At 44.2% G+C, this 14,255-nt stretch overlaps 1 protein-coding gene across 8 annotated transcripts in view; it reads right to left on the minus strand.

The window, feature by feature from the left end:
- Nucleotides 1-14,255, minus strand: part of LOC144497394 (fizzy-related protein homolog) — a 78,681-nt gene that overhangs the window by 39,180 nt on the left and 25,246 nt on the right. For all 8 annotated transcript variants that reach the window (XM_078218593.1, XM_078218595.1, XM_078218590.1 and 5 more), the window contains 3 exons: nucleotides 13,870-13,992; nucleotides 11,925-11,988; nucleotides 2,690-2,817 (listed from right to left, as the gene is read on the minus strand). In XM_078218593.1, coding sequence (XP_078074719.1) covers nucleotides 2,690-2,817; nucleotides 11,925-11,988; nucleotides 13,870-13,992 — 315 coding nt within the window. The remainder of the gene's footprint in view (nucleotides 1-2,689; nucleotides 2,818-11,924; nucleotides 11,989-13,869; nucleotides 13,993-14,255) is intronic.

Genomic DNA, 14,255 nt, shown 5'->3' on the forward strand with positions numbered 1-14,255 from the left:
GGGATTGTTGTCGGTGCAGGCTTGAAGGGCTGAATGGCCTCCTTCGGCACTGCAGGGATTCTATGATTTGATGACCATCCCTAATTGCCCTTAAATTGAAGGGCTCGCTCAGCCATTTCAGAGGACAATTCAGAGTCAAATCATATTGCTGTGGGTCTGGAGTCATATGTGGGCCAGACCAGGTAAGAAGATTTCCTTCCCCAAATGACATTTGGGAAGTAGATGTGTTATGACAAATCAACAATGGTTTCCTGGTCATCATTACCGAGACTAGCTTTTCAATTCCAGATCGTTGATCAAATTTCAATTCCAGCAGCCGCCGTGTTGACATTTGAACCCTTTTCCCCAGAACCTGCCATGGGTCAAGAGGGTGGCTCACCACCACTTTCTCGAGGGCAATTGGGGCTGGGCAATAAATGCTGTCCTAGTCAGCCATACCCACATCCGGTTAACATTTTTCTTTTGAATACAATTTTTGCTGAATTTATCCTAGTTGATTTTAGTTTTGTGTCAAGTTATGAGGTAACTTTGTTAATCGGCTATCAATATAAAAATAAAAAGACTGGACCATTGTCTTTGGTCACACTAGTCTTTAGCAGTTAATTCAAAAAAGTAGATTCAATTGTGTATACCCAATGACCAAACATAACCCTTGTATAAAAGCTTTTCAAATCCAACACACAAATACAAGTACACCAGAATGTAAAATATACCAGGCTCAATGCTCTCAATAATCCATATACAGTTTTCTCTATGACAGAATCCCAATACTTTCCTCCCTTTGGAGATTAAATAAGTTTTATTAGTATCACAAGTAGGCTTACATTAACACTGCAATGAAGTTACTGTGAAAATCCCCTAGTCACCACACTCTGGCGCCTGTTCAGGTATACTGAGGGAGAACTTAGCATGGCCATTGCACCTAACCAGCACATCTTTCAGACTGCGGGAGGAAACCGGAGACATGGTGGAACCGTGCAAACTCCACATGGGATAGGGCCTGGGTGGGATTGTCGTCGGTGTAGGCTTGAAGGGCTGAATAGCCTCCTTCTGCACTGCAGGGATTCTATGATTTGGTGACCATCCCTAATTGCCCTTAAATTGAGGGGCTCGCTCAGCCATTTCAGAGGACAATTCAGAGTCAATCATATTGCTGTAGGTCTGGAATCATATGTGGGCCAGACCCAGAACGTGCAAACTCCACACAGACAGTGATCCAAGCCAAAAATCAAACCCAGGTTCCTGGCGCCGATATTGCTGTGGGTCCACACAGTCACCCAAGCCTGGAATCGAACCCAGGTCCCTGGTGCTATGAGGCAGCAGTGCTAACCAACCTGCCACCCAAATAACCATAGGGAGAGAAAAGAATCAAAGGAAGAACTTACATTTCTGTAGGACCTCGTGTGATTGCAAAAATATCCCATGGCAACTGACATGCAATAAATTACTTTGAAGTACAGTTTGACATTGCTGAACACAAAATGGCAGCGTCATTTGTTAACGAGATGTACGACCAAGTAATCAATTTTTGATGTCAATGATTGAGGGGCATCGAAGAGGCAGGAATCCTTAGCATTCACTTGAACGTCTCATCTGAAGGACGACGCCTTCAGCAACGGGTCCCTCCCTCGACACTGCACCATCATCACACCTGCCTGGATTGTGTTCAAATCCTGAAAAGAGGCTTGAACCCACAATCTTCTGTCTCAGAAGCAAGAAAGAAGAAGCATGCAGTGGAACATATTTCTCTGCAGGCGGTTGCAACTAAATGTTATTGGAACTGAAGGGCTCTCAAATAGAACAAAGTTTCAGATTAAAAGAGAAGCGAAAACTCATCACTTTCCTCAATTCAATTTCACTTTATGATCCATATGGAAATTAATTTCAGGTACATTGCTCATTAAAAAATTACATCTAAATGGATAATAACGAGAATGAAAACTACGCTATCACAGGGATCCAACTTCAATTAAAGAATGCATTAAAACACATTCCAATGTATTAAAATAACCAGTGACTCCCACTCTTTAACCTCATCCATACATTAAATTTCTGTTAAAAGTTCAGGTATTGATCTGTCCTGCATCTGAGGGATTGTAGTCTTTTCCCTGAACATAAACAGCAGTAACCTGAAACAAGGGGCAATTCACATTGTTCATGACACTTATGTCAGAATTCTTCAAGAGCATGTTTCGTCAAGAAAAGGTGTGCTTGTCAAATAGCCTTCCTGCCTGATTCAATAATCTCTGGACTCTTAAAAGGGTCTACTTCTCTAATCCAACAGTACTAGGGCAAGGCATTGAAAAAAGATAGCATTCCCAACTACAGCCATAGAAGAGCTTCATGATTGTGTAAACTACTCGGCAGGATTTTAATTTCTGAGGTAGTATAGTCATGTACGTCCCTTGGGCACCACATCTGCATTCTGGGGAATATTCCCAGATTATTTTATGTAATGGGGGGGGCGGGGACTACGTGCTGAATCCCAAGGAAGCAGTGGCAGTCCTCCCAATTCTACTCTTGCTTTGTCATGGTTAAGTTGGTGACAGGACCCAGAAAAACATTTTGCATAACGCACCTAACATGAGAACAGCTGGGGACACAAGTGGCTGCCTGCAGACAAAGGAGTCAAACCAGCCAGCCATGAACAACTACATTATTGAACAGTTTGTTCATATGAGGTACTTACTCTGAATAAATTCCGTCGCTCCTGCATTGGCATCTGGAACCTCCGATCTTCAGTCTGAGGATCGCTCACTTTTTCAATGCCTGCTCCCAGTAGCTCATTCTTCAGCAAGGCAGCATATGCTACACCATCTGTCATTGGACAGGACGAACTCCATTATTACAACACTCAATCTCATTCTAACATGATGATTAGCGGCACATTCATTCCAGGTTATTTTAAACTCATTCACGATTTGGAATCTACATCTGAATGTAATGGAGAACTGCTCGTTCAACAGCCAAATGCTCCAACTGAAAGAAGCTCTGTACTCTGGTGGACAAGGCTCACAATACAGCTTGGATTTGAAAATCTTTCTGGCTGCTAACAAGAACTAAACGGAGTAGAAATCTTTTAAGGGCGAGATTCCAGGAATGTTGGCAACTCTGCTAAACTCCCTCAATGATTTGTGGATAGTAAATAGCAATCAAAAGGCAATGCTCCCAAAATCATCTTGCTCTTTGAATCATTGTCAGCTCATTCAGTCCTATTAGTTTAGTTTATTTCTTAATATCACAAGTAGGCTTACATTAATACTGCAATGAAGTTACTGTGAAAATCCCCTAGTTGCCACACTCCAGCGCCTGTTCGGGTACACGGAGGGAGAATTTAGCATGGCCAATACACCTAACCAGCACACCTTTCGGACTGTGGGGGGGAAACCGGAGCACCCGGAGGAAACCCACGCAGACATGGGGAGAATGTCCACACAGACAGTCACTCAAGTTGGGAACCGAACCCAGGTCTCTGGCGCTGAGAGGCAGCAATGTTAATCTTTAAATGGATGAACAGCCAGTAAGAGGAACACAGATAACTGTAAGGGTTAACACATCCATTGTAATCACAATATTTTTGAGGGAGATTTTCAAGAATGTACAGGAAGCAATAGTTGTGCAGATGTTTCCACTAATTATAACAGGCTACTTAATAAATCACAAAGTGATTTATGTTTTGTTGGCTCAGCAACCTCAGAGAAATAGGAAAATAAATGAGGGTTTTAAGCAACAATTTAGGAAGCCTCATGGTGCTCCAGATTCCAGCCATGACACTGTCTGTACAACTCACTCCTTCTTAATGGAAAATCTCAGGCAAACCCACTGTTACAAATTCTCAATCTGCCTTTTTAAGTTCAGTGATTCTACTCATTCCAAGCGCCTTACATTTAAGGTGAACCCATACTGCCCAATATCCAAACCGTATAAAAGCATTACTCAACTTCACCGATACAAGGTCAGGTGTGATCAGTTAATTTATCTTACAGACAGCGAAAGAATACAGAGCAATAGTTATGATTTAAAACAGTTCTAGTCAAAGTTCATCTTAAGACAACCGACTTCAAATCCTCATGAGAAAGGAATATAAAAAAGTAGACCAATGTATCTCTGAGCACAGTTTTGGTCCCCTTATTTGAGGAATGTTGTTGTGGCATTGGAGGCAGTTCAGAGGAGGTTCACTAGATTGATTCCAGAGATGAGAGATTGAACAGTTTAGGCCTAACTCTGGAATTTAGAAGAATGAGGGGAGATCAAATTGAGGTATACAAGATGATAAAAGGTATGGATAAAGTAGATGTGGAGCGGATGCTTCCTCTTGTGGGGCATTCTAGGATGAGAGGCTTAGGATAAGAGGTAGCAAATTTAAAACAGAGTTGAGGAGAAACTACTTCCCCCAAAGGGTTGTGAATCTGTGGAATTCGCTACCCCAAAGTGCAGTAGTTGCCGGGACAGTGAGTAAATTTGAGAAGTAAGACAGATTTTTAATTGATAATGAGTTGAAGGGTTATGGGGAGCAGGCAGGATAATGGGGATGAGGGGCATACCAGCCATGATCGAATGGCAGAGCAGACTCGATGGGCCAAATGGCCCAATTCTGCTCCTCTATCTTATGAACTTCATAGAAATCATAGAAACCCTACAGCGTAGAAAGAGGCCATTCGGCCCATCGAGTCTACACTGACCACAATCCCACCCAGGCCCTACCCCCATATCCCTACATATTTACCCGCTAATCCCTCTAACCTACCCATCTCAAGACACTAAGGGGCAATTTTAGCACAGCCAATCAACCTAACCCGCACATCTTTGGACTGTGGGAGGAAACCGGAGCACCCGGAGGAAACCCACGCAGACACGAGGAGAATGTGCAAACTCCACACAGACAGTGACCCAAGCCGGGAATCGAACCCAGGTCCCTGGAGCTGTGAAGCAGCAGTGCTAACCACTGTGCTACCGTGCCGCCCCGATAGCAAATTCAACTATTCCTGGTCGGCCTTCTGATCCTGACTAACATTGTGCTCAAAGTGAGTCAGACCCATGTTCTCAATGTCTCTGGGCACCAAATTTCTACAAATTAGTCTATTTAGTTTTAATACAAAATTTCCATATCTGCCTCATTAGCAAATAAGCTCTTCCAGTGGCTGCAGTTCATGGTGAATTTTAAGGCAGTGTGAATCCACTTTGCTGTAAAACACAGCCCTTGAATGCAATTCATTTCCAAATCCACCAAATGGTTTGCCAAATGTATTTATCCATCAAATGGTCATTTGCATAATAATATGGAGCACTAAAATAAAGAGAGAAATACTGGAAAAACTTGGCAGCTTTGGCACCATTTGTGGAAATAGAAGGGGGGTCATCTTACCAAAAAAATTCTAAGTGCCGAACGAGTGTGAAAACAGGAGAGAATTGCATCCATTTTTTGGGCGAGCTCTTAGACTCAATCGTATGACATTGACCAGAAACTGATTTGGACTAGGCATATAAATACTGCAGCTACTAGAGCAGGTCAGAAGCTAGGAATCCTGCAGTCACTTCCTGACCCACCAAAGCCTGTCCACCATCTACAAGGCACAGGTTAGGAGCGTGATGGAATACTCTCCACTTGCCTGGATGAGTGCAGCTCTAACAAGACTCAAGAAGCTCGACACATTCCAGACAAAGCCGCCCATTTTGTTACCCCTTCCATTAACATTCAATCCCTCCAATGCTGACGCACATGGCAGCAGTGTGTAACATCTGCAAGATGCACTGCTGGAGCTCACCAAGACTAGTCAGACAGCACCTTCAAAACCCATAACCACTACCATCTAGAAGGACAAGGACAGCAGGTACCTGGGAACATCACCTCCAGGATGTTCTCCTTTAAACCACACATCATCTTGAACTATATTGCCATTCCTTCACTATCGGTGGGTCAACATCCTGGAACTCTCTCCACAGAAGCACTGTGGGTGTACCTACACAACATGGACTGCAGTGGTTTCAGAATGTGGAGATGCCGGCGTTGGACTGGGGTAAACACAGTAAGAAGTTTAACAACACCAGGTTAAAGTCCAACAGGTTTATTTGGTAGCAAAAGCCACACAAGCTTTCGAGGCTCTGAGCCCCTTCTTCAGGTGAGTGGGAATTCTGTTCACAAACAGAACTTATAAGACACAGACTCAATTTACATGAATAATGGTTGGAATGCGAATACTTACAACTAATCCAGTCTTTAAGAAACAAAACAATGGGAGTGGAGAGAGCATCAAGACAGGCTAAAAAGATGTGTATTGTCTCCAGACAAGACAGCCAGTGAAACTCTGCAGGTCCACGCAACTGTGGGAGTTACAAATAGTGTGACATAAATTCTGATTCTAGGATCGCATGATAAAGACTCAGGAGGAAAAAAGCAGAAATAATTATTTGAAATAGTGTGACATAAACCCAATATCCCGGTTGAGGCCGTCCTTGTGTGTGCGGAACCTGGCTATCAGTTTCTGCTCCGCGACTCTGCGCTGTCGTGTGTCGCGAAGGCCGCCTTGGAGAACGCTTACCCGAATATCAGAGGCCGAATGCCCGTGACCGCTGAAGTGCTCCCCAACAGGAAGAGAACAGTCTTGCCTGGTGATTGTCGAGCGGTGTTCATTCATCCGTTGTCCGCTATGTCGAGGGCATCCTGAAACCCATTGTACAAAGAACCCCCAGCTTTTGTCGCGACACGACGGACTTCCTACAGAAACTCGGCACACATGGAGCAGTTGAACCAGGAGCGCTCCTCGTCACAATGGATGTCTCAGCACTCTACACCAGCATCCCCCATGACGATGGCATTGCTGCAACGGCCTCAGTGCTCAGCGCCAACAACTGCCAGTTTCCAGATGCAATTTTACATCTCATCCGCTTCATCCTGGACCACAATATCTTCACCTTCAACAACCAGTTCTTCATCCAGACACACGGAACAGCCATGGGGACCAAATTTGCACCTCAATATGCCAACATCTTCATGCACAGGTTCGAACAAGACTTCTTCACCGCACGGGACCTTCAACCGGTGCTATACACTAGATACATCGATGACATTTTCTTCCTTTGGACTCATGGTGAACAATCACTGAAACAACTCTATGATGACATCAACAAGTTCCATCCCACCATCAGGCTCACCATAGACTACTCTCCGGAATCGGTTGCATTCTTGGACACGCGCATCTCCATTAAGGACGGTCACCTCAGCACCTCACTGTACCGCAAGCCCACGGATAACCTCACGATGCTCCACTTCTCCAGCTTCCACCCTAAACACGTTAAAGAAGCCATCCCCTACGGACAAGCCCTCCGTATACACAGGATCTGCTCGGATGAGGAGGATCGCAACAGACACCTCCAGACGCTGAAAGATGCCCTCATAAGAACAGGATATGGCGCTAGACTCATTGATCAACAGTTCCAACGCGCCACAGCGAAAAACCGCACCGACCTCCTCAGAAGACAAACACGGGACACAGTGGACAGAGTACCCTTCGTTGTCCAGTACTTCCCCGGAGCGGAGAAGCTACGGCATCTCCTCCGGAGCCTTCAACATGTCATTGATGAAGACGAACATCTCGCCAAGGCCATCCCCACACCCCCACTTCTTGCCTTCAAACAACCGCACAACCTCAAACAGACCATTGTCCGCAGCAAACTACCCAGCCTTCAGGAGAACAGTGACCAAGACACCACACAACCCTGCCACAGCAACCTCTGCAAGACGTGCCGGATCATCGACACAGATGCCATCATCTCACGTGAGAACACCATCCACCAGGTACACGGTACATACTCTTGCAACTCGGCCAACGTTGTCTACCTGATACGCTGCAAGAAAGGATGTCCCGAGGCATGGTACATTGGGGAAACTATGCAGACGCTGCGACAACGGATGAATGAACACCGCTCGACAATCACCAGGCAAGACTGTTCTCTTCCTGTTGGGGAGCACTTCAGCGGTCACGGGCATTCGGCCTCTGATATTCGGGTAAGCGTTCTCCAAGGCGGCCTTCGCGACACACGACAGCGCAGAGTCGCGGAGCAGAAACTGATAGCCAGGTTCCGCACACACAAGGACGGCCTCAACCGGGATATTGGGTTTATGTCACACTATTTCACATAAATATTTCTGCTTTTTTCCTCCTGAGTCTTTATCATGCGATCCTAGAATCAGAATTTATGTCACACTATTTGTAACTCCCACAGTTGCGTGGACCTGCAGAGTTTCACTGGCTGTCTTGTCTGGAGACAATACACATCTTTTTAGCCTGTCTTGATGCTCTCTCCACTCCCATTGTTTTGTTTCTTAAAGACTGGATTAGTTGTAAGTATTCGCATTCCAACCATTATTCATGTAAATTGAGTCTGTGTCTTATAAGTTCTGTTTGTGAACAGAATTCCCACTCACCTGAAGAAGGGGCTCAGAGCCTCGAAAGCTTGTGTGGCTTTTGCTACCAAATAAACCTGTTGGACTTTAACCTGGTGTTGTTAAACTTCTTACTGTGGTTTCAGAAGACAGCTCACCACCTTCTCAAGGGCAATTAGAGATGGGTAATAAATGCTGGCCTAGCCAATGATGCCCACGTCGCTTGAATGAATTAAAAACATACTGCACAAATAAAATAGTGTTAAAATTCTCAAGAGTTATTTTTGCCAGATACATAGTATCTAATGAAGACTTTATTTACAACAAATCACTGCTGTTAAGTACTAAATCCTAATTTACCAAATTTGGTTCATACAGCCAAAAACTGCAGTCAGATGGAATAGTAGAAAAGTCCACCAACCAAAGAAAAGCACGTGAGGTAGTCATTGGACAAAGGGCTACATATATACAAGTTTACAAGTTATAGTTCAACTTATTACTCATGGGAAGGGGAAATAGGAGCAGGAAATTTCCTCCATAGAATGACTGAAGAATGGAAAGCCAGAAACAGAACAATACACAAAGGTCATACAAACACATTTTGCAAACGAACAGCATTAAATTTGGTGATAAAGCAGGTCTTGACAATATCAAAAATACATAACTAAAGGAGTGTACCCAAGATTGTACATGAGGCGGCACGGTAGCACAGTGGTTAGCACTGCTGCTTCACAGCTCCAGGGACCTGGGTTCGATTCCCGGCTTGGGTCTCTGTCTGTGTGGAGTTTGCACATTCTCCTCGTGTCTGCGTGGGTTTCCTCCGGGTGCTCCGGTTTCCTCCCACAGTCCAAAGATGTGCGGGTTAGGTTGATTGGCCAGGTTAAAAATTGCCCCTTAGAGTGCTGAGATGCGTAGGTTAGAGGGATTAGCGGGTAAAAATATGTGGGGGTAGGGCCTGGGTGGGATTGTGGTCGGTGCAGACTCGATGGGCCGAATGGCCTCCTTCTGCACTGTAGGTTTCTGTGACTTCTGTGATTTATGAGACAAACAGAAGGTGGTGCACCGCAGGATCAGAAGTATCAGACGGGGCAAATGAGGATTGGACTCTAGAGTCGCCGACTGAAGATCCAATCCATTGCAGAGTGAAAACTTGGTGAATGATGTTCTAATTGTGAGACTGAACATCCAACAATACTTGCTGGATAATGCTATGATACAGAATTTCCCACATGGCGTTGTGTTTACTCGGAGTGAGGGTCGGAAATAAGATGACAGTGAATCACTCTGTTCCAGGTTCTCACGATCTCAGCTTCCCATGGTGGAAAACTGCACCAGTCTTTATTTCTTCTCATGCCTTGTCTTTGGATGTCATCAACCGTGCCGGCAGTGTATATTCCTGGGCCCCAGTCAGCCTGGCTGGTCCTTAAAAGTAACACTGGCATTCTGTAGGATGAAGGAATCACAGGAGCTGCCAGAGCAATTGGCATTCAAGTGCACAGGCCTGTTGCTATGGTCACAGACCCGCTGTGTGTTCATCTAATGGTAACCCTTTCTGCTCAGACAGAATATCTAAGATAAATATTTTTAAATAATTAAAGGAGGAGGTATGAAAATGTCTTTACCCAGAGGGTGGTTAGAATGTGGAATGTTCTGCCACAAATCATTGCTGATAGGAAGCTTAAAAAAAATCAGCAGTGGCATCAAAAATTAAATGTTAAAGATAGAGGAACCCAATAGAAGAGTGGGGGATTAGAATGAGTTATTCTTGTGGAAGCCATGCTACAGAAAGAAGCTTGTTTCTGCATTGTAACATTCTAACCAAGAAGTGGGAATATTTGAGACATTCCTTTATCAGTGTCCGACAACGTGCCAATTAGTTTACAGGGCACAAGCAGATATCTTTGAATAAAAGGCAGTGAAGATGGATTTCTTTCAACACTACAGTTTAGCCAATCATAGAATCCCTCCAGTGAAGAAGGAGACCATTCAACCCATCGAGCCTGCACCAACAACAATCCCACCCAGGCCCTATCCCCTTAACCCCACGTATTTACCCTGCTAATCCCCCGACACTAAGGGACAATTTAGCATGGCCGGTCCACCTAACCTAACCTGCACAGCTATGGAATGTGGGAAACCCACATAGATACGGGGAGAACGTACAGACAGTCACCCAAGATCAGAATTGAACCTAGGTCCCTGGCACTGTGAGGCAGCAGTGCTAGTATGTGCCAGCACACCACCCCTTAATGTTGGTTTTAAGCCTAACGTTATTATTTTCTATTCCAATCAACACTGGACTAATATAAATTGTGAAAAGAACCTTGCTCTTTGATAAACAGAACCAGTGAAAGTTGAAGTGAATATAATGCAGGTGAAAATTCCCTTAAGAGTTCATCCTTCTGGCAGTGACAGTCGGTGTCCAAAATACAGTGAGTGCATATTGAAATAGATTACCCTTTGCCAGACAGTTTGGTTGACTCTTCCTGCACACTATTCAATTCTCTGGAATATTTAGTCACTTTATTGGGTTGAGCTACAGCTGCCCAAGCACACAGGAATAACCCAAACACAGACTGCTTTTATGATTCATTGTGCCACCAATTTTCTCTTGTGTAGCCCAGCTGCCACCACTATATCCAATGGCCACTGAAAAATCTTCTTTAACTTTAAGTTGGTGTTGTGAGACTTCTTACTGTGCCCACCCCAGTCCAATGCCAGCATCTCCTCATCGTGAAAAATCTCAATCATGGATTACAACAAAATGTCTTTCTTAGCATCAGTGTAAAAATCAGGTAAAGCTTACACTGGCATTGGGTCAAGTTCTCTACAACTGGGGGGGTGGGGCACAAAACTGCAGTGGTAGAACAAGATTTAAATGATGCACTTTCTGAAAAGTTTAACTGTTGAGGTAGAATTTCTCCTTTATGCACTATAGATAACCCATTCCTGAAGAGGAGTTCGTTAAATCTAGCACATGGAGGAGATCTTATCCTTGATATTACATTTCAAGAAAACTGTTATTAATGGAACAGTAAAATACAACTCTGCGACTTGAGTGAAATACGTCTATGATGGTTTAGTAGATTTTATTCTTGCTGGTCACACATTGGGCTAAAGCCAATCATTGTTAGCTGTTAGGCCTTCCCCATCCCCCGCAGCATATTCCGGAGAATATACACTGCATTATGCTTTGCTGAAAATATTAATATGCACTTATGATGCATTCTTGTTAAACAAAAGGCGTCTCGATTTGCTCTTGTCGGCACAATGTAGGATCAATGGGGTCATAGGTCATTCAATTCAGCATTGTCAACAATAGCTAGCTGGACAAATACTTCATTTTCCATAATCACAGACCGTCCTTCCAGCTTCCAACGTTGAGGAAGTTGTATAATGATATGCAATATATTCCAGTTGGCCAGAGTCCAGGAACAGAATGGAATGACACAGAAGCCAAAGAAATATCCAGTGTGTGAACTCAAAAAAACACACTGAACCTCCTCACAGTGAAGACAAGGTTTCCTCCCACAGTACGTACCTTTCCCATTGTCGGAATTTGCTTCTTTCGTTTTTCGATTCTGGTTGGGGGACTTCCCATTTTCCTGATAAAGGCCAAGAATACAGCAAGGTGAAAATTCTACCCCCATACAATGCAAAATGAGTCCAAATGTTAACATTATATAGTTAATGACAACACATTATTACTAATAGGTAGCTTGGGGTGTTTACCACGAGGTTGTGATTCAATTTAAGGGATTGAATGAACAATGACCAATGACTACGAATGCCTATTGTCCATTCATTGGTATTTTTAAGAATGTGTGACTGCACCCATTGGCTCCTCGCCTGCCACCATCACACTGACAGACTGCGACACAATGGATTGGACACCAATAAACTGAGCCACCTTGGTGCCTTTCCATTCACTTGCTATCTCTTGCTGTACGCATCCAAACGTGTGTATTAAATGTGAGTTTTTAATGATTCTCCTGTATAAGGGAACCAGGGCAGGTAACATTTCCCAGTATTATTCGAAGCTAAATTACAAATGTGTTTTGAATGGTTGTACAGATACATTATTGCAATTGTCAGCAAGGTGGTTGGTCACTATGCAAAAATAGGCAATTAATTGCAATGAATCACACCCTGCAGCAACTTTTGCAACAGAATTTACGAAAAGGGCTCCAAGAAGTGATGACGCTTGAATTCTGAGGCAATCATCAGAATTTCTCAATGATTTTACAATGTTAATTAAAAGTTCTCTCAAAATTAAACTTCACTCACTGAAACAAAACTCGATCGTTCCTTAAATAAAGAGGATTGTCCGAGGCTGTGTCATCGATGGGCCCTCAGCAGGCATACCTTAAACCCTTAACACTGCACTACTGTGAATTCACCATTCCCTATATTTGGATAGTAAACACCCACTTGCTATTTTATGCCAATTGCAGGCACTTGCCACAGTCATATCTAACGTACATCGCCAGTCAGCAGATCCGAGACTTGGACCCAGGACGTACAATTACATTTTCCAACCCCCTGCCTGCCCAAAGTGGAAAACTGCACTAAAGCTCAGTAAACATGAGATGGAAAAATAAGTTAACCTTATAGCCAGTGAGATTTCTAATTTACTGTCTTTTTTTTGGCTGAATTGTGAAACCCTTTGCGTCTATTTGGTATAGGTTGAGCTGCCAGGTTTGTTTCACCAACAATTGTCATAGCCAATAGGGACTAGAAACATAAGGGCGGTACGGTAGCACAGTGGTTAGCACTGCTGCCTCACAGCACCAGGGACCCAAGTTCAATTCCAGCCTCAGGTCACTGTCTGTGTGGAGTTTGCACATTCTCCCCGTGTCTGTGTGGGTTTCCTCCGGGTGCTCCGGTTTCCTCCCACAGTCCAAAGATGTGCAGGTTAGGTGGATTGGCCACGCTAAATTGCCCCTAGTGTCAGGGGGATTAGCAATGTAAATGTGTGGAGCTACAGGAATAGGGCTTGGATGGGATTGTGGTCGGTACAGACTTGATGGGCCGAATGGCCTCCTTCTGTACTGTAGGATTCTATGATTCATATCCAGGCTGGATTTAAAACTTGTTCACGGGGGTCAGTCTGTCAAACGGTCTCCTTAAACCTTAATATTTATAGGCAAGTGACCCTCATCATCAATTGGTGTAAGCTGGGTTGACGTCGGCAGGGGTTTTCCGGCCCCACCGTGGCTGGTTTTCCCATGGTGGAAGTGGTTCGCCAATGGCCACTGGCAAGATGTTCCAGTCCCGCCAACATCTGGAGCAGGCATGGCTCACCTGCCCAAAAGTCAGGGAACCCACTGCGGGAAGTTACCGAGGGTGGGATCAGAGGATCGCGCTGACGGGAAGGGCAGGAAATCCCGGCCATGAAGTCTGCCAGGCTAACTTAGATCATCTCTGCTGTTTCAATCACGGTCACATTTTTTAAAGAAGCAACAACAGTAACATCATTCTCTTACATTTATAGTGTGAAAATTGACGCTCCAGTTTGAACTTGCCCTGGTTGGGATAAACCGGTCACCTGTCTTGCGAGGAACGGTTGCTGGAGAGTTTGAGGTTACGGGTCGTGTGCTCAAGGCAGACTGCGGAAAATAAATATGTTCACATCGGCAGATTATTAAACAAAATGAAAATAATCTCAAAATGCTTCAAATCCGGGCTGTTACGGACATAGCAAATTATATACTGAACAGCAAAACGTTAGCATTAAATATCAGCTTAAAGACATTTACCAAAATCTTTAAATCTCTTCCAACATTTAGCCCTTCAGATGTAACATTAGTTATGGCCTACTCATACATATGGGGAGGTAGTGGTTTAGTGGTCACATCGCTGGACTAGTAAT

The sequence above is a fragment of the Mustelus asterias genome, chromosome 8, assembly GCF_964213995.1.
Source record: "Mustelus asterias chromosome 8, sMusAst1.hap1.1, whole genome shotgun sequence".
Lineage (NCBI taxonomy): Eukaryota > Metazoa > Chordata > Chondrichthyes > Carcharhiniformes > Triakidae > Mustelus > Mustelus asterias.